The sequence below is a fragment of the Arachis hypogaea genome, chromosome 12 (assembly GCF_003086295.3).
Source record: "Arachis hypogaea cultivar Tifrunner chromosome 12, arahy.Tifrunner.gnm2.J5K5, whole genome shotgun sequence".
NCBI lineage: Eukaryota > Viridiplantae > Streptophyta > Magnoliopsida > Fabales > Fabaceae > Arachis > Arachis hypogaea.
In genome coordinates, this window is record NC_092047.1 from 18,617,253 (window position 1) to 18,636,557 (window position 19,305).

The 19,305-nt window shown below is 33.6% G+C and overlaps 1 protein-coding gene across 1 annotated transcript; it reads right to left on the reverse strand.

Moving 5' to 3' along the window:
* Positions 1-1,114: 1,114 nt before the first annotated feature.
* LOC112727056 (structural maintenance of chromosomes protein 1) lies at positions 1,115-13,522 on the reverse strand. Its single transcript, XM_025776655.3, has 18 exons — positions 12,833-13,522; positions 11,492-11,728; positions 10,750-10,983; positions 10,074-10,312; positions 9,092-9,358; positions 8,713-8,983; positions 7,610-7,734; positions 6,957-7,066; positions 6,488-6,595; positions 6,267-6,406; positions 5,688-5,777; positions 5,407-5,615; positions 4,447-4,616; positions 4,046-4,155; positions 3,587-3,960; positions 2,398-2,649; positions 1,575-1,802; positions 1,115-1,442 (listed from the first exon to the last, which is right to left on the reverse strand). The coding sequence occupies exons 1-18, from the start codon at positions 13,292-13,294 to the stop codon at positions 1,394-1,396; spliced, it is 3,675 nt and encodes a 1,224-aa protein (XP_025632440.1). The 5' UTR covers positions 13,295-13,522; the 3' UTR covers positions 1,115-1,393.
* Between the last annotated feature and the right edge of the window lie 5,783 nt (positions 13,523-19,305).

Here is a 19,305-nt window from a genome sequence, read left to right on the forward strand (position 1 = left end):
GCATGTATCAAAGTAACCATTAAATGCTGGCTTCATTGCGTATATATTATATTTCATAAAATACCTGATTTAGTCACGTAAAGCTTGAAAAATGAAAGGAACTACATTCTAGATAAAATAAAAAGTGGAACGCTCTTAAGAAAATCACCTGCTATTAAAAATAATAAATAAATTGTCAAGTTACAAGCTTATTTTTTTCTTAAATATGTATAGTCAATTTGAAAATTAAAAAAAAATATATATATAACATAATTAGTAAAATTATTCTTTTAAATCTCAATCATTCGTATAAAAAATAATAAAATTGAATATAAAAATCTGTTTAATTAATCAAGAACATATACTTCTTACTTAATAAAGAATTTTAAAAATAAATCTAAACAAATTTTAAAATAAGTACTCATGAGTTTACCCTAATAAGAAGTAAATAAATTAGAAATGATGAGGACAACACTAATACATTAACGTAGCCAATATAAAATAAAAACTTGATTTAGCGCAGATATAATAAAGATACAGCTAAGCATAATTGTCTTTTCATGGACACAAAATGATCAGAAATAGATACAATTTTGGATTAGGAATAAAGAGATGCAAACTGAGGGAATAATGCTTCTATCAAATTGTCAAGCTTCTCTTCTATCAAAAATAAATGGACAAGAGTAATGCTAAGCAATAAAAACAAATTCTAGCAATATCTATCACTTAAGCCACGGGATGATTGAATAATATGAAGTTATTAAACCCACTTATCTAAATTAATAATCCACATATTCTAATACTGAAACGGATAAATTTTCTCTCTAATCTTATTTCAAACGAAAAATAACAACATTGTGAAATTGACAAAATGTTCACCTATACGCAACCCCACCACATTGGTTTCACTTCTGAACAAATTGCCTCTTCGGCTTTTCCAAATTGCAACCGCCAAATTTTTAGCATTATTTTTTTCCCATTTGGGTCACAAAAATACTTCAATTATTACGCCTGTTTAACATTAAATAATAGTAACAATAACAATAACAATAATAATCATCATCATCATCATCTTTTGCAAAAAGAAAAGTGCTTAGCTTAAACATAAATATCAAATCAAGGGAGAGAGGAAAAATAGTGAAATGAATAGAAATAAATTTTAAGAACGAAGCTGTTCATCTACAAATTGTATTCTACATGCATTTCTACTGGTCCAAACGGCAGCTAATGTAGCCTTATATACAATAACTTTAAACATGAACCTAAAATAAGTGGAATGAAGGAGTGACACAAACAACAGAAACATAGATACATATAGCAAGTTCAACCACCTTAAAAATTAAACATGCAACCTAGCTATGTACATAGCAGGGAGCTTACTTATCAACCGTAATCTGTAGCTTAAGGATGGATTCTATGACTCACGGTATTTAGTCAGATCAAACGTGAGAGTCCTCGAACAACTGAAAAAAAAATTTTAAAAATTATGTTATATGAACTAAGGTAAATATAACGGATTTACACAATAAATATTTTAAAAAGAAATGCAATAAATGATGATAATAATGAAATCAATTGATAATGTGAAAGTATACCCTCTTTCAGAGTCCCTGTAAACACCAACTAAGGCTTCAGCTTTGTCATAAAAGCTGTCTTTCAGTGATATCACAATACTCTGGAAACCGTTGCCCCCATCAGCATCCTGGCTAACCCTTGCTCCTTCACAAGACTTCGCACGGATAAATCCAGCAACCTTAGCGACATTCAAGTTATCCAATGCAGCATCGACTTCATCCAATATGAAAAATGGTGAAGGCTTGTAGCTGAAACAAGAAGGGAGATTGGAATTCAGAATCAGAACCTTGTCCATGTTCCATGGAGTCTAATTGAGATTAATTTAAGACTTAATTACTTGGTTGGACCTTATGGTTTTATCAAATTTTTAATTAAATCGTTATAATTAAAAAATTTGTAATTGAGCTTTTATATTAGACAAAATTCTCAATTAAGTCCTTTCTAACTATATTTGTTTAAAAATAATTTTTCTTTTTGAATATTCGTTTTTGTATTTGATGTGGGATGAATTATAGAATATTCTTAAAGCAAATATTCTAAGATGATTTCATTTTTAAGAAAAAAATAACAACTAGTAAAGATGTAATTACAGATTTTTATCAAATTTAAGAACAAATTACAAACTTCTAAATTGTAATAACCAAACTAAAAATTTATTGAAACTATTGGAAATAACATAGTAGTTAAACTTTGATTTAATTAAGACTAAAATATTCGGAGTACCTTTTGACTTATTCAGTCTAAATTTTAAGAAAATGATTAACAAACTTGAAGATTCACATTTAAATGTGCACCTGTGCATATAGACAGATGTATAAGTCGTAAACAGAAAAAATTGTATACCTGTGGATGGAAAATAACAAAGCAAGAGCAGCAACAGTTTTCTCCCCACCAGATAGCTGCTCCATATCACGGAAGCGCTTTGTTGGGGGCATAGCAGTGTACTTGATGCCGTGTAGGAAAGGATCATCTTCATTTTCCAAGTTTAAATATGCTGTTCCACCCAGTGGATGTGTGCTACTCTTTGTGAGTTGTTTGTAAATTTTATCTATATTGCCAGATATATGGTTGAAAGCATCCATGAACAATTCATACCTGCATTCAACACACAAACTTCAGCTTTACAAATAGACAGATGATGTACAATCAGCAAATGCAGAGAGAGAATATTCAACCGAGAGTTAAAACAAATGCTAAGGAAACTACCATATGTATCGAAGTGATAATAACTAGGCTTAAAATCCCAAAAACACAACAAAGCCCTATCCCGATAAGTGGGACCGATTACATGGACCAAACAAAGCCATTGTGTCCGAACATTTCTCATCAATGGTTAAGACAATGTATTTTACTCTCTGAAGGGCAACCTACATTGTAAAGGAGCCAAATCCTTTGGTTTTTTTTGTGGGGCTGGGGGATGAGTTATTAACTTTACAACAACAAAGCCTTATTCCACTAAATCGGGTTGGCTACATGGATCAAATGACATTATTGCGTCTTATCAAATATCATGTCAGCAATAACCTCTTTTAGATTTTGATCTCTCTTGACCACCTCATTTAGGATAGGTTACCTCCGCCCCTAACCATTGGTCTATCTTTCATTTGATCTACCCCCAGATTGGATTTGTCCGCTGGTCTTCTCCCCACAAGTCCAAACCACCGAAACGATATTCCCCCATCTTTTCAACAATAGGCATCGCTCCAACTTTCTTTCTCATGTCCTCATTTCTTATTTTGTCCATTCATATATGGTCATTCATCCATCTAAACATTCTCATTTCGACCAGACTAAGCTTATGTTTGTATCACCTTTTATCATCCATCACCTCATTCCATTAAGCATATGAGCATAACTAGTCTAATGGCAATGTAATATAATTTACCTTTAAGTTATATCAACTTAAAAAAATAAAGAAAACAACTAACCATTTCCTTTTTCTCGTCAAGTCATGTACGCTATCTAAGAACTGAACTATTGGCTATGTGCTAATATTACACATACTGACTAACAGAACAAAAGTAATTTGTACCTCCTTTGCTTAACTGAATTGAATCTATCAGCTTTCTCCTTCTCTTCTTTCCTCACCAATTCAAACTCTTCAGTTACAGCTTTTTCCTTTTCAAGAAGAGCCTCATATTGGTCCAATGCCTTCAAATTTGGTGCTGTTCTTTCAATTTCAGATACCAAGGAATCCATTTTTTGTTTAAATTCCACCTCAATTTTATCCCTGTCAGAGTGCTTATCTTTCAATGCCCTGCTTAGCTGATCAAAATCAAAAACTGGACTTGGGGTTGAGGTGCCAGTATCCATTGGATCAGATATGGTTGGAAGGCTAATCTGTTCAAAGTCACACTTATCTAATATTTCCTGCTTTTGTACAATCATCTGCTCAATATGTGCTTCCTGTAAAAAAACATTAAATAAAACGTGTTGTTGGCTATCTATACTCATAAGTTACAGAAGAGACAACAGTTATAGCACATCTAACCTTGGTGTTTATCAGACGATTAAGTTTGGATATGTTTGTTGTGGCTGACGAAGCCTGCTTTTTCCATTCTTGGATTTCTTTCTCACAATCTTCCGACTTTGATTTCCACTCTACAAGAGTAACGAGAAAGAGAGAAAACCAATCAGACAAGCATGGAAAAAACCATAAACAGCAAACTGAAGTGACGGTGTCCTTTTGTGAAGATGGATCAATCATTTTTCCATCAATTCAAATGAAATAAAAGAGCACACACAGATAGCCAAGCTCTCACTACAATAACAAAGTAACAAACCAACTGTGAATATGAAGAGAGGAGAAAAAAGTGATCAACCCAATAAAACCTGAAAGTGTAATGTTTTCTATCTATATTATAAAGCAAACACAAGTTGTATCACATAAACCTTTTATTTCTTGCTTAAGCTGATCAATCTCTTCGGTAGCATTCTCGGTAGCCAACTTTGTTTCAGCTTCTTTGTTCTGTGCCCGTTTTAAATTATTCTGTAAAGTATCCAGGGATGATTCTAGCTCTTGAATTCTTGAACTCATGTCCCTATTTTGCTCATATTCCAATCTGTAAAAATAATTTCAAGAGAGAATATCCATAAATAGATGCATGAATTATTTCAAAAGTAACCAACAGGATGACAAGTAAAATCAAAACTCATGATCCAAATTTTCTTTTCTTTTTTAACTTTGGATTTGTCCTATATGATTTCTTCAAGATAGTTGAAAATTTTTAGTAAAAGAATCAACAAGGATGCACATTCCATACCACATGAAGAAAAGCTTTAGTTGAATTACTACTATTTATGCAAATGAAGAGCTGCAAATTGGCATTTCTCATAGAAATTGCATCTGCACAACATAGAATCTCTGATACAACAGCACCCATAGGATGGATATGGGTGTAAAAAGTGTACTAGTTAAGAAGATTCTTGTTTCTTAGAATAAAATAGGTACTAGGAAGCCAATGCAACCCACCCAAGTGTAAAATAGATATGAATAATTATACAGCAAACACTGCTATACACAATACCACAAATATTGTTTCTATCCCCAAAATATAGCAGCAATTAGTGCAAAATAATATCACAGTTCAGCAGGCTTGACCTGGTAGTAGAACTTCGAAAATTGTTTTCCTTCATTCCATTTCCCAAAATCCTTTTTTTTTTCCTTCAACACAATCCAAGTCTAGTATTTTCTGTATTGTAATTTGTATTTAAATACATTTTCAGCAAAGCACATTGATAGAAGTTGCTTGTAAGTTCACAAAGAAATGCAAACATGTAAAACTTGTAGGTCAAGTTTTTAACAGATAACAAGAGGTACAATGTTTGGTTTAAAGGGAGAAAGTAACATACTGATATTTTAATTTTGAAATTTGGCTACTCAGTTCTAGCCTCTCTTCTGCAACACTCTGAGCATCTTTGAGTCGGTTTTCTTCATACTCACGGATATTTGCAACCCCAACAGACTTGCTAAACTTTTTGTAAGCCTCATCTGTTTTTTCATTTATGCCCTTCTCGAGCTCACTTATTTCTGATTTCCTCTTATCAACAGCATCTCTTAACTGAAGAGTTCAAACAACGTTAGGTATACAAGTATATTGCCATGACTATACAAATAAGAATGTCATCATCACCTTCTGGAGTTCCGGACTCATACGACCAATTTCTTCTTTGATGTTCTTTTTTTCGTGGCTCAAATTTCTAAGTTTGTCTTTGATGCTTTTCTGACAAAAGTTAAAAGCATAGAAAATTAAATAATTGTAATATACATATTGGTCAGAATCAAAGAAAAATCCTTCTAATCGACGGCCAGCAAAAACTTGCATTTATCTGTCTAAAAATGCAAAGAAAATTTCATTCCTAAGCACTGAGTTCCATATAAACTCTCATATAATAGACAACCAAAACGTGCAATATTCAATAGTTATAACCAAGGTGGAGAGAGCATGTGAAAATAGTCAAAAGCAGATATTACATAGCAAATAATAACAGACAGCTGAATCAGGCCAGTCAGCCAGTGTATATCACATTCATCGAAAATTCATCATCAGTTCCTATCCTGAAACCTTTAACAATTTCCATAAAGAAGTAATATGACGTGAATCATTTATCACAAATCGTAGAGGTTCATAATTTTTATATATCATAACATTCAGGCAAAGTGGTTTTGCTGGTGTATGAGGTGGGAGGAATGGTGGAAGAATCAAACTTACCTCCTCAATATCAGCGTAGTGGATTTTCTTCTCGAGTCCACTAATTTTGCCAGCAGCTTCAGACTCTTTGAGGTGCATATCTCTTATTGATCCTAGTTTTTCCAAATCTGATTCATACTGCTCTTTCTTTTTGTTAAGTCCTAAAAAACAACATGTTTATCGCAAGAGCAAAGCATTGGCTTGAACTGTGCCCAAATAATAACAATAAAATTAATAAAAACCTTCAATTTTCTTGTCATCCCACTGTTTTGACCTTGCTTCCATTCCACCACTAGTGCCACCAGTCATTGTGCCGGATTTTGTCAGCAGAATTCCGTCCACAGTCACAACTAACCAAATCACACAAGACAATGCTCACTATTTTGTATTTTAATATAAGTTTAACAAGATTAAAAGCACCAGGAATGCAATACATGTATAATGTGTAGTGTCAGATTCTTAAGAAGCAAAATGGCTGTTATATAAGCAACAAAACAACAAATAACTCAATGTAATGAGACAAAGTCAATTAAAAGTTATAAACTGAGGAGACCAGAAAATAAAGGAAATACAAAACCAGTGGGAAAGAAAAATGGCGGGTTAAAATAATAACATAAATACCCGAGAACTCCCATCTAGTTTACAAGCAAATGATATTAAGAAGATAATGTATCTGTAGCTAATAGAAAGAAAGAAATAATGCATAGTTACCTTTAAACCTCTCACCACTCCAGCCTAAAACTTTGGCCTCCTCAAGATCATCACAAACAAGAGTATTTCCCACAGCAAAGAGAATTGCCTTCTCCAAGGAAGGATCAAACTTGAGCTAGTTAAGTTGAAAACTTAAAAAAGAACTTGGTTCATCAAAAGCATATACTTATATCCCTATATTATATTAGATTAAAGGTAAATAGGTTATTAATACGCCATTTCCTTTCTCCTCATTTTCCTCTCTTCATAACCAAGAGAAAATATATATGCATACACACACACTAAGTTTCTTTCTCTATATTTTCTCTTCTACCAATTTTCAAAGTATTGTCAAATACAGCAGGAAGAATCTGAAGTAAAAGTATCGCAGATTTATCTTGTTAAATGCAGCAGGAAAAATCTGAAGTTAAAGTGTGGCAAATTTAAGCAATGGCTGACAAAAGAATAGCACTCAAGAATTCAGAAATTTCAAGCACTATGGTTAACAACAAACATTGTTTATCTTTTAAAACAGTCAAGTAAAGCATGATAATAGAACGTTCCAGAGAAAGTTCCCAATTTTATGAGAACAACTTCAAATAACGAAATCTGAAAGCACCTATATACACTTTCACAACTAGATTTTTAAAGAAGCCACTGGTTGAAAAGGATATTGAATCACATCAAAAACCAGTTTCGCTGTACCCCCTAATGTGCGCAATCTTTCCATGATTGGCTTCACTCGAACTGATTGCAGAGGAATGAATGTCTGAGGAGGAAGCCTTTGATCTTTTAAATACTGCAAAGGAGCAAACAAATTGATGGTATAATTAATGCATAAACCAAATAAAATCAATGCGCCAAATCTAGAAATATTGGAAGCAATGATATTTTTTACATTTTACACATTGTCTATGCACTTGCAGCAATTAAAGTATCTTTTCAGGATAACCAAAGACACAGGAAGCAAGTAGCAAGATGGGTCAAACGTAACATTTTCTAGCAGAAATGCAGCAGCAACAGCAACGTAAAATTAACTAATCCAGTCATCATGGATGAAAAGGCAACAAATGTTATTCCTGCAGCTTGAAGGCACCAGCCTAAATTTTTGCTGATTGAGTTTTGGTTCATGAAGTTTATACAGCACAACATATCCTGTGCAATAGCACAGTCCAAGACAAACTGCTATCTATTTTCTCAGAGAAATGATTTATCCTCCTAATAAATCTTCCTAAATATCCCCCTAACCACTAAATAAGGGAAGAATGTATTGCATTTTATATTTCAAGACATTTAAAAAATCTCATTTTTACTTCATTTACTACTTAGGAGGATGTTTATGAATGTATTTATGATGCTATATCATTAATCTTCTTAATGTTTCAAAGCTGAAGCAGTGCTCCCACACACATATCAGCATTAATATTAATGTTGCTTTGGCAAATCAACAATACGCGGTGTCCAAATAAAAGGCAAACACAGTTTCAACAGCAAAATAGAAATAGAAAGCTGTAAAATGATCATATTTTTTCGAGGACTTTCCCTCCAGACATGTTAATTCAAAAGCTATGCCTTTAGAAAACTTGTTTATTGGTTTTTGCTCCTGTACGGAGGATTATCATCCATCTTCATGTACTATTCGCTCGATCTTAATGATATTTTTTCCTTTATAAAAAAACAGAAACAATGAGTTGCAAAAGATGACTCGGTAGTTATTATTAAACAGACACACATACACCCAATAGCACAAAACACAATTAGGAAATCTGATTAGCACCTTGATGCATTCCTTTCCAGTCTTTTCATCTTCAACTACAACTGCATCCATAAATTTACCCATAGCAACAGTAACAGCAAGGTTATACTTCTTCTGTGTTGGCCTGCAAAGATCAGTCATGCGTCCATGGACCCCTTGAAATAGGCGTTTCAGAGCCTCCACAGCCTGAGACAGCCTAGCATCTCTTTCATTTTCATATCTATCAGCCTTCAATTCACGTAGCTGATTTTCTATTTCACTAATTTTTAGCTCCAAGCTTTTATGTTTAGTCCTGCAGATCAAAATCAGCATGGCCATCTACATATCCTCAGTAAAGTACTTCGACAAAACAGGAGCTTAACCAATTAAAAGTTTTAAAAAAAAAAAGTAGTTATTTTACCTAGAATCACGATGTTTCTCCTCCATCACACGCAGTTCCTTTTTCAGTTTCTCAAGCTCGTTCTTGTTTCCTTCAGAACCACCAAGAATTTTTTTAAGCCTTGTCTTCATCTGTGTTTCTTGCAAATCCAACTCAGACACCCTGTTTTCCAACTGTTGAAGATTTTCTTCCAAATTTTTTTTAGCTTCACTATCAGCATGCTGCTGCCTATCTAGAAGCTCTTTCTTCTCTCTTAGCTCTGCAGTTTTCATTCCAATTTCTTCCTTGCTGCAATAGTAACTCCACATCATAAATTTGCCAGAGAGAGAGAAAGAGAAGAAAGCTGAAAATCAACATGCACGCAACACTAGTGCTGACAAAAATTCTTTCTTTTTCTCCCTTCAGCTACTTTCCAACTAAAAATGCATGGCTAACTAATATAAGCAATGAATAACAACAACAACAAAGCCTAATCAGTTATCCCACAAGGTGGGGTCAACTACTTGAATCAAACAAACCATAGTGCTCTGTCATGGATCACCAAATACAATTGTAAAGCAGGCAACATGATCTTCACATATTTGCCAAATGTAGCCAAAATCACATATCCAAACATGTTTCGACTTTCAAAATCTGACAATGACATTTGTTCTCATTTTTTTGTTCCTTCTCAATTTGAGAATAGCCAACACCCAATTTTCACACACAAGAAATGGCAAATATATGTCTGTGTGTGTGCTCATGCAGGGTTCTAGAAAGACCAAATATCCCTAATATTTAACATGATTTGCATTAAACATGCATAACCAAAAAGCATAAGTGCACAGTGAATAAGCAATGACAATTTTAATTGCAACCTATAACTAAACCCTATGATTTAAGTTCTTACTCCAACCATGATGCAGCAAGTCAGAAAAAGATAAGGAATAAAAGAAATGAAGAGTAACATATAACAAAGAGCAACGGCATAAAAGAATGGGAATTTTTATTAATATACACCCACATTTGAAAATATTTTTCCAAGTCATCACCGTCTAACTGTAGCTGATTACGAACATCTCGACTCCTTTCTTGTAGGGCTGCCATTTTTGCTGTAAGATCCTGTATCCCCTTCTGTAGCTCTTCTATATCATTAGCATGTCTCCTCCGTTCTGCTCTTTTCTTTTCAAGCTCCTTATTGCTTTTCTTAATTTTTGAATTTATACGATTAATTTCCTCCCGCAGCTTGAGGAGCTCAGGTTGCTGCATGGACAACAGGAAAAACAAGGAGTAATTCCATAAATTAATCATTCCATAAGAGAGTGACAAATACAATACAAATAAGGAACAAAATTCCAAAAGCATAGCAAGATGAATGTCAGCAACTCCTAGCTAGTAGCTAGCTCTCATTTTATTTTGCCTACACAAGTTAGGAACTGCTAGCTTAGATAGGTTGCAAACTAGGGTGGGTGCTAACCAACTACTCATGCTACTGCCAGAATAATAAAACCATTCTCCAGAACTTGGAAATCTAATCTTAAGACTAATTCTCTTCAGAGAAATATGAACAAAAGCAACAAAATTCAAAAAATAATGCACTCAACCAAATCATGCATAAAGTTCAATGGATGGTGTTGAGGATGAAGTGATGACAATGATCTTATATTCCTTCACATACCAAATGTGGTAAAAATACTCACACTCTTGTCAAGTCTGCTACTTTTCTCCGTAATTTTTTTTTCACGCAATGCAATCTCTTTCAGATATTTGGCTTGCTCCTTTTTCTTTTTACTAGCCTCACGTTCAAAATTTTCTAGTTCTTCCATAACTTCTTTACGGCGTTTTTCATCATCGTCAAGCTCCTCGTTTGTTTTAGCAACATCCTTTTCTATATTGAACAACTGCCACAGGAAATGTTCTTTCTTTATAGATTTCTGCAGGGAAAAAAAAACAAACAGATACAGCATAATCAGTCCACATAAGATCAAGAGAGATGAGGAAAAAATGCATTAATCAATAGGTTCATACATAATTCAACTTGAAACATGAGGTTACAAAAACAAGTATCCAACAGAGTAATATCATCTTTTCCATCAACAGAAGCAAATAATATGATTCAAGAAATGTCTCAAAACAACTTTGCAGCTAAACTTGCAAACATAATTTTAAAATTAATCCTGCAATTTCGCAGAAAAGTAGCAATTTCAGATCCCTAGACTACGCATGGTTTGTGTTCAGCACCCAAAAATAAGCATTCTAAGAAAAGGAGTCCGTATCATCACACAGTTGGCTAGTATTATACTATATCATATCATTCCAACCTAATGACTTGCTTGGAAGAAATGCACAATAAGTGCGTAAAAGTTTGCTGATGGTGAGACATTAAAATTGCAGAAATGAGCAGAGAAATGAGAAAACATAAAATTCATGAGATATTAATACCAGTTGTTCTTGCAGTCGGAGATGTTTCTCTGCCTCTTCTTTTTGTTCTTTCTTCTGTTTTCTCTCCATCACCACTGTCTTTTTCTTTTGATAGACAAGTGCTGATTTTTCTTCAGCTTCACCCTTTTCTTCTTCAAATTGCTCGTAGTCCCTCTTGAGCTCATCAGAGCCAGATATTTGCTCGAGAAGGGCAGTAAGTTCCTTTGGGTTTTTTGATGCAATGGATTCTACATCACCCTGTATGAGAAAGCCAATTGATCAAATGAGCAAGTATGGTCATTCATGAATTTCAACTATGCAAACCACCATATGGGATGCAAATTGCAACTTTTGAGTGATTTGATACTCCATCCATCATGGACACAAAGTCCAACTCAATAAGCTTACCAAAGTGGTATGCATACTTGTACAATCAGTTTCCAAGCTTAAAATATAGATTCACACCATCAAAGGGAGCTGGTGAAGGTTGAAATGTGAGTCTACAATCTAGGTTTGGAAATTGAGCTAGTATTGTTTCAGCAATACTGCCATTTGGGCTGTTACCACAACCATATGCTGAACTTTTCCATAACTGTCCATAATTTTAATGATTGCCTCATTGCAAATCAAAATTAAGATAACAAAAACCACCTAAAGCAAGATACTACCATATCTTTCGATAATCAGTTAATCACAAACCAAAATTTATAACCACAAACTTAGCACATAATATGGGAGATACTCCCTCTTTTTTCATTTTTACTTAGTCAATTTAGCAGATCCAAAGGAAACTAAAGGAACTTTTCAAAAGTCCAAATTCACATTCTGAACTTTTTTCCCATTTGGCTGTTCAATATTCACTTACCAAAAACAAATCATTTTTCATAGTGTGAAGTTAAAATATTTAATTCTGCAAGAACCCTTACAAAAGAAACACTTATATTATCACGTATCAAAAACAACTAACTCACAGTTACTTTACAATTGTTCCCTGCTCATAAACTATTGAAAGAGCTATTTACCTAACAGGCCCTAGACCAGATGCCCAATTATAAAAACTATTTTATCTAAACACCCATATTAAATGTCTAGCATATAGTTTCATAGAGTTAACACTACATACATCTACCTTCTCCCAAGAGACACAACAACCTAACGGTGTGCTCGTTTCATACCATTCAAACAATTTCAAAAGGAAATTGGTATGCCTACGTTTATGCTTCATAGCCCTATGCAGTCCCTACAAATTACAAGTCCAACTAACTGAGTCTCACCGACCACAATTTCCTTTAATTACATACATAGAAAACAAACATTTTTTTTTTTTGAAAAAATAAATGATGTTCAAATAATCAAATTCACCTGAAAGACGAGAAAATTGCGAGCCTTGACAAGTATCCCGAGGGACTTGAGCTTGGCATTGTAAACATCCCAAGTGACAACGTTACCGTCGATTCGGTACTCGCTGGCGCCGGCGCTGGTGATGGCTCGAGTGAACGTGATCTCGGTGTCCGAACTGTTACTACCATTATTGTTGTTGAGCTGGTAGACGAGCCGAACGAATGCCCTGCGTCCCTTCTGCTCCTTCTCCTTGTCGTCGGAGGCGTAGATGAGGTCCCTCAGCTGCGCACCACGGAGTTGGCCGGTGCGGACGCCGAGGACGAAGCTGATTGCGTCCATGAGGTTCGATTTTCCGGCGCCGTTGGGACCGATGATGGCGGTGAAGTCGAAGAAGGGGCCGATTACTTGGTGGCCCTTGTAGGACTTGAAATTCTCCATTTCCAGGCGGTGGATTCTCCCCGCCGGGGACGGGAGAGACGGCATCGTGAAGTGGGGGGAACCCTAGATTCGGAATTTGAGTGAATGTGGGAGTAAGTTAGTGAGTGAGTGAGGGGATTTGGGGATTAGGGTTTGGGAATTTGCGGGGAATTGAAAAGAAGAGAGGGGGAATTGGCGGGAGGGTGGAATTTTGGGGAGAGAGATTATGTTCTGTTTGGGGAATTGTTTAGTGTGAACTGTGAAGTGTAAACTGTTAAACGGGAGTCATCCATTAAAAATTTAAAACACCACGTCAACAAATAAGCCAAAAGTTTTCTGATTTGATTTAAAAAGAAAAAAAAAAAAGGGTAAATGACATAAACAATTAAATGGCTTCTAATATTAAATTTGATTTATACTTTTTCAAAGGATTCCATTTATATAATTTATTCGATTTACTACTCATACAGTATATATATATATGTAATTATTACTGAACAATATATATGGTAAATCGAATTAGCTTAATTCGATTTAATTATTGTTATTTATTTTATATTAACTTTAAAATATAAATATTAATAAAAAAATATTTTCATTTAAATTTAAATTAAATACCAAACAAATAAAAATAAATATCCAATTTTTGTGTTTTAGTCGAATTCCAAAAAATCTACATTTTTATAAATTTATGAATTTAAAACATAATAATAAACAATTTTTAAGAAATTCATTAAAAACATTCTTTAACTCGTTAGCATCTAAAAAATTATTATTACAACTTTTTATATTGAAAAAGTTTATTTTTTATGACTAGAAAAAAACTTGTTTAATTAATCATCTTAATTCTCAAATTTTAAAAATTAAAAAAAATATATTTTTCAATTTTTTAAAAACAAACTGTGTTCGTTATATTATGAGCAATGTTACATAAATACATAATCAATAAAATTTATTAATTTAGATTAACATTTTGTTAATTTTAAATACTAAATTTTAAATTTAATAATATTAAAAAAAGTGTTATATTAAAATATTAATTAATAAGAGATACAATTTATTGTTTATTTTTTTATTATTTTTTATAATTATATTTTTCTTTTCAAATTTTGTTAATAAAAATAAATTAGATTTTTATAATGTGTTTTAGTTTATCATTAAATAAAAAATATATAAGAACATTAATTTTTGTGTCTCTATTCTATGTGTCTTATTCTTAATGTTTTGTCTTGTCTTGTTTTCAAAACCAAACACAACCATTAATACCTCCTTCAAGCCACTCTCTTGTTAGAGATATAATGAGTTAATACTCAAAGTGGTTGCTGAATTTGCAGTTGAGCCTCAATGTCGTTCCTAAACTTAAAATTGCCCCAAATTTGTCCCTCAACTCAACAATGGTAGTTCTAGAGATACTTTTCAATGACGAAATAATGACGTGGTTGGATAGAGGCCACATTGAAAACCACGTTGTACTGGTAAAATGTCGACCTTTCATTTTTGGCACCCAAATAGAATATAAAGCACGTCCTTTTAAGGTATTTTTGACAGTTTTAACTCTCGAAATACCCTAAATGATATCGTTTATGTTCTATCTGGGCGCTAAAAATGAAACGGCGACATTTTACTAGTCAGCGTGGCTTCCAACGTGGCATCTGTCCAACTATGTCATCATTTCATTACCGGAAAGTATCTCATAAATGACCATTGTTAAGTTGAGGGACAAATTTGGGGCAATTTTAAGTTCAAAGACGACATTGAGGCTTGACTGCAAGTTCAAGTACAACTTTGAGTATTAACTCAAGATATAACTATTCATGTTACCTCTTCCTATCAGTTTAAACTTTTGGGATTAGTAGCTTTATGATATGGTATCAGAGTTCTATGTCTGAAAAGTCTAGAGTTCAATCCTTGGTGAACCCTAAAAGTGGTGAAAAAATAGCATAAGGCAAATAAAAAGAGAAAAAGAAGACCTATATAAAAATTAAGCAAACCCAAAAGAGACTCTTACGAAACATATTGCTAACTTTTCTAACTTTTCTACTTCCAAAAATTGGTTCCTTGTTTGATCAACCATGGAAAATATCATAATATCTAATAAACAAATGCCAATGCTAATCACGGTTCTTTCTTTTTTTGGTTCGTAGTTTTGTACATTCTGTTTTTTTTTTCATTCAGTTCACTATCTCCCTTTTTTCTCTGAACTCTGATAAACCTCTCTTTTTCCAATTTTTTCATTTAGTTCAATATGTGTACTTCCAGACAAGCCCATGACCCTAATACCCCTGTCCCTGACTCTGCTGATACTGTTTCTGCTCATCTTACAGTTATTGTCCGTTCTAGGAGAATTTACCCAGGCCAAAAATTTATTAGTACTGTGGAAGAAGAAAATACCAATGACACCGTATGTAACTTTTATGAAAAAATTATGAAAGGAGACATTACATGGGTAAATGAGCACTTAATGATCAAGCTTGAAAATATTGCTGGATATAAAATTGTCCCAAAAGATGTTATTGCTGAATTATGGGAGTATTATAATTAGAAAAGAATCGAAGAAGACAGAGTATTATACTGACAAGCACAAAATTAAAGAACATAATATCAATGCTAGGGAGCTTGATTTAAAAAGTTTGGGATCTGGATTGTTAGAAATAGATGCTCAAGGAATTGATGAAATTCATTATCCAAATTCAACTCCAATGGTAGTAGTTAGAGGGGGTGCAGGTTTTATGAGAGGTCCAATTAATTTATTTGTTAAAAGATCTGAAACTGCCATTGCAAGAAACAAAAGAGAAAAATTGAGGCAGCAAAACATTAAAGAAGCATGTAATAAGAAAGCAGTTCGTAGAGTTCATCGTTACATAGCATGGTGGTTCTACCAAACTAGAATTTCATTAAACCTAGTGTGGTTGAAGAGTTTTCAAAAAATATTGTGGGCTGTTGGAAATTTCGTTTCCAATTTACCTGTTTTCTACTTATCATGCTCTAAGGGTTCCTTTCTTTAATGAAGAGTTAGAATACACTAAAGGATTGTTGAAGGGTCATAAAGAATAATGAAAAAAGTATGGCTGCTCTATTTTGTCAGATACTTGGATATATAAGAGATAAAAGAGCATTATTAATTTTTTTTTGTAAACCCCTCTTGGTACAATATTTTTAAAGTCTATTGATGTCTTTGATTATGTGAAGATTGGTGAAATTTTATTTGAGCTTATTGATAGTATTGTGAAAGAAACTAGGAATCAAAATGTTGTTCAGGTTGTAACTAACAATGGAAGTAACTATATTCTAGTCGGTAAGATGCAGATGGAGAAAATATTGAATTTGTTTTGGATCTCTTGTGTTGTCCATTGTTTGGATTTGATGCTTGAAGACATTGGAAAAATACCATTAATTTAAAAGATCATAAAAGTGCCATTTTGATGTGTGCTTCAAATATTGGTGATATGAAAAGATCAAGTATTATCTAGAAGTTATTAGTTATATTTTTAGAATGTTCAATTTAGTTTGATGTATTTTGATTTTGTTTATTTAGTTACTAAATTGTACTTTATGTTATGAGTTTAGGATTTTCTTTATTTTAACCTAATAAGAGGTTATAAATACCGCATAAATTATTGTAGTCGTCATTCAATGATTAAAGATGAAAAAGTTCCTTTTTAGTTTCGTGATGAAACCATGGTGTGGATAAGTGAGATTGAGTGAGTCCCTCTCTTGTTACATCAGAGAATTGGGTAGAAGGTTGAGTGAGTCCCTTCGATTCAATTCCCAAACTATGCTTTGGACAAGCTAGGTTCAGGAGTCACTTTCTTGTTGCATCAAAAAATTGGGTAGAAAGTAGAGTGATTCTCTTTGTATTCAATTTCAATCTATCCATTTTATTTTCTATTTCAATTTCAATATATCTTTTTATTTACTTAGAATTCTTGTCTTTTTATTTATCTTTTTCTTATCACATCTCTTTGATTAGCTTTACTTACAGTCACTCTAACACTTTATCTATGTTGAGACACTTCACAAATGATAAAGAATTGGTAAGACATATTGTCACTTGATTTGCCACTTTATTTCTCTCTTTAGAAAGGCTTTATGAGGAGAAAAAAATTTGAGAAGAACGTTGATCTCGGATAAGTGAGTAAGGAATAAGTTGTCAAAGGAGACACATGGGAAGGAGACAACAAAGATTGTTATTAGGTCCTTTTTCTGTGATCATGTCAAGTACACCCTTAAGATCATGAATCCTCTTATTCGGTGCTTAGACTTGTTGATGGGGAGAAGAAGCCACCAATAGGTTATATTTATGAAGCAATGGGGAAGGAAAAGGAATGCATCATGAAAATATTTTTTAATTATGTGAGCAAGTACAATGATGTTTTTAAAATCATTGACAACAGACGGAATTGCCAACTTCATCATCTATTATACAACTGGTCATTTTCTAAATCCAGAGACGTTTTATGACAACTTTCGTATTGAGCTGGATTTAGAAGTTATAAAGGGGTAGTTTGAGTGCATCACTAGATTAGTGCCAAGTCCAACTATGTAATAGAAGTTATTGGAGGAGCAAGTATTATACAAGGCTAACTTTGGACTTTTTGGATTAAATGTAACACCCTACCACATAGAGCTTTACACCTAGGATGTAAAACAGAGGTGGCAAGGTGCTACGACTTCTAAAAATTAAAATACATACATATAATAGTAGCAAGAATATAATAAACTAGGAGTTTTGAAAAATAGGTAAAACAAAATTGCGAAACGAAAAGCGCAACGCTCTGGAAACAGAATAAATTGCGTGTGAAGAAAACTATAATTATCAAACATAAGATAATAAAAGTAGGAATAGAGGGCCAAGGATACAAAATAACAAGCTCCTAACTCAGCCCGTGAAGTCAAGGCTGGCAGGAGAATATTTACACATATATACATACATAACCAAAACCCAAATATACATAAACAAAATCTTGTCTCTCTATAAACCTCTAAGAGAATCAAAAGAGCAAGATATGCGGAGAGAAAGCTACATATATATATATATATATATATATATATCACTATACAACAAAATAACCCAATAACCACTTCGCTCCAGGAGTCCAGACGCCTAACAAGATGCCTCTCGACCTGCATCTGAAAAACAACAACATTGTATGGGGTGAGAACCAGAGGTTCTCAGTATGGTAAAGGTGCCACACACATAATATATAAGATCCGTAAAATGTCAGAGGCAATCCTAGAACGCCGACACTCAGATTGTAGAGCTTAAAATATTAAACAAAAGCCATAAAAGGTGGTGTTCTAAGAGTATCTGAGCCTAACTTAACTTAACCTTAAAGTCTAAGTCCCATACTGCTATTCCTCCATACCTCCATCTCCGTCAGTATTTCACAGACAAATAGACAGATAAAAGCAAGCACAAGAAGGTTACAAATACTGCAGGTAATAAGTATACATTTAGCATGGCAAGTATACCTAGGCACACCCAGTTAATGCACAAACAAGTAATTCAAGTAGTATGCATATGATGCATGCCTGTCCTATGGCTGATGAGGCTCATCTGTCGGTTATTCAGCCAACCCAACAAGTCCGAAAACCTTAGACTGTCCCTCGATGTGCATCCCCAAGAGTTTATGCATAGTTTTTTCTCAAATAAACAGTATTGCTCAATGGGGGTTAACATTCCCGGGAATTTATAAGTGCCCGGTCACCCTTACGTTGTAGGGTCAACAGAGTATCGAGTTTTCAACCTGGTACACTTGATGGCAAGCCACAGTACTTTACCCAGAAAAATCTCATATCTCAGATCATTTAATCATTCAAGCCAAGTATCATTCATAATCATCTGTAACATTTCATAATCAATATAATCAATTCATTATTTTCTTTTTGGCTTTACCTCACGTCCAAGTTATCTCCATTTCTTAGGTTCATCTGACTGTCAGGCTTAACACCACTTTTTATGACTAAAGGAATGAAAATAGAGGTTTAGAGATTTGAAATAAGGTTTTAAAACTCAAAAATCATGTTTGCTGGAACAGGTGCCACGCGTACGCGTGGGAGTATGAAGATGTAGCTCG

Excerpts from the sequence above, each read along its gene's own strand:
- LOC112727056 (XM_025776655.3), bottom strand. The coding sequence starts at position 13,294 with ATGCCGTCTCTCCCGTCCCCGGCGGGGAGAATCCACCGCCTGGAAATG. Across the intron at positions 9,359-10,073 it reads TTGGAAAAATATTTTCAAAT|CAAGGAAGAAATTGGAATGA; the intron begins GTGGGTGTATAT and ends TTACTATTGCAG. Across the intron at positions 1,803-2,397 it reads TTGTTATTTTCCATCCACAG|CTACAAGCCTTCACCATTTT; the intron begins GTATACAATTTT and ends TTCTTGTTTCAG.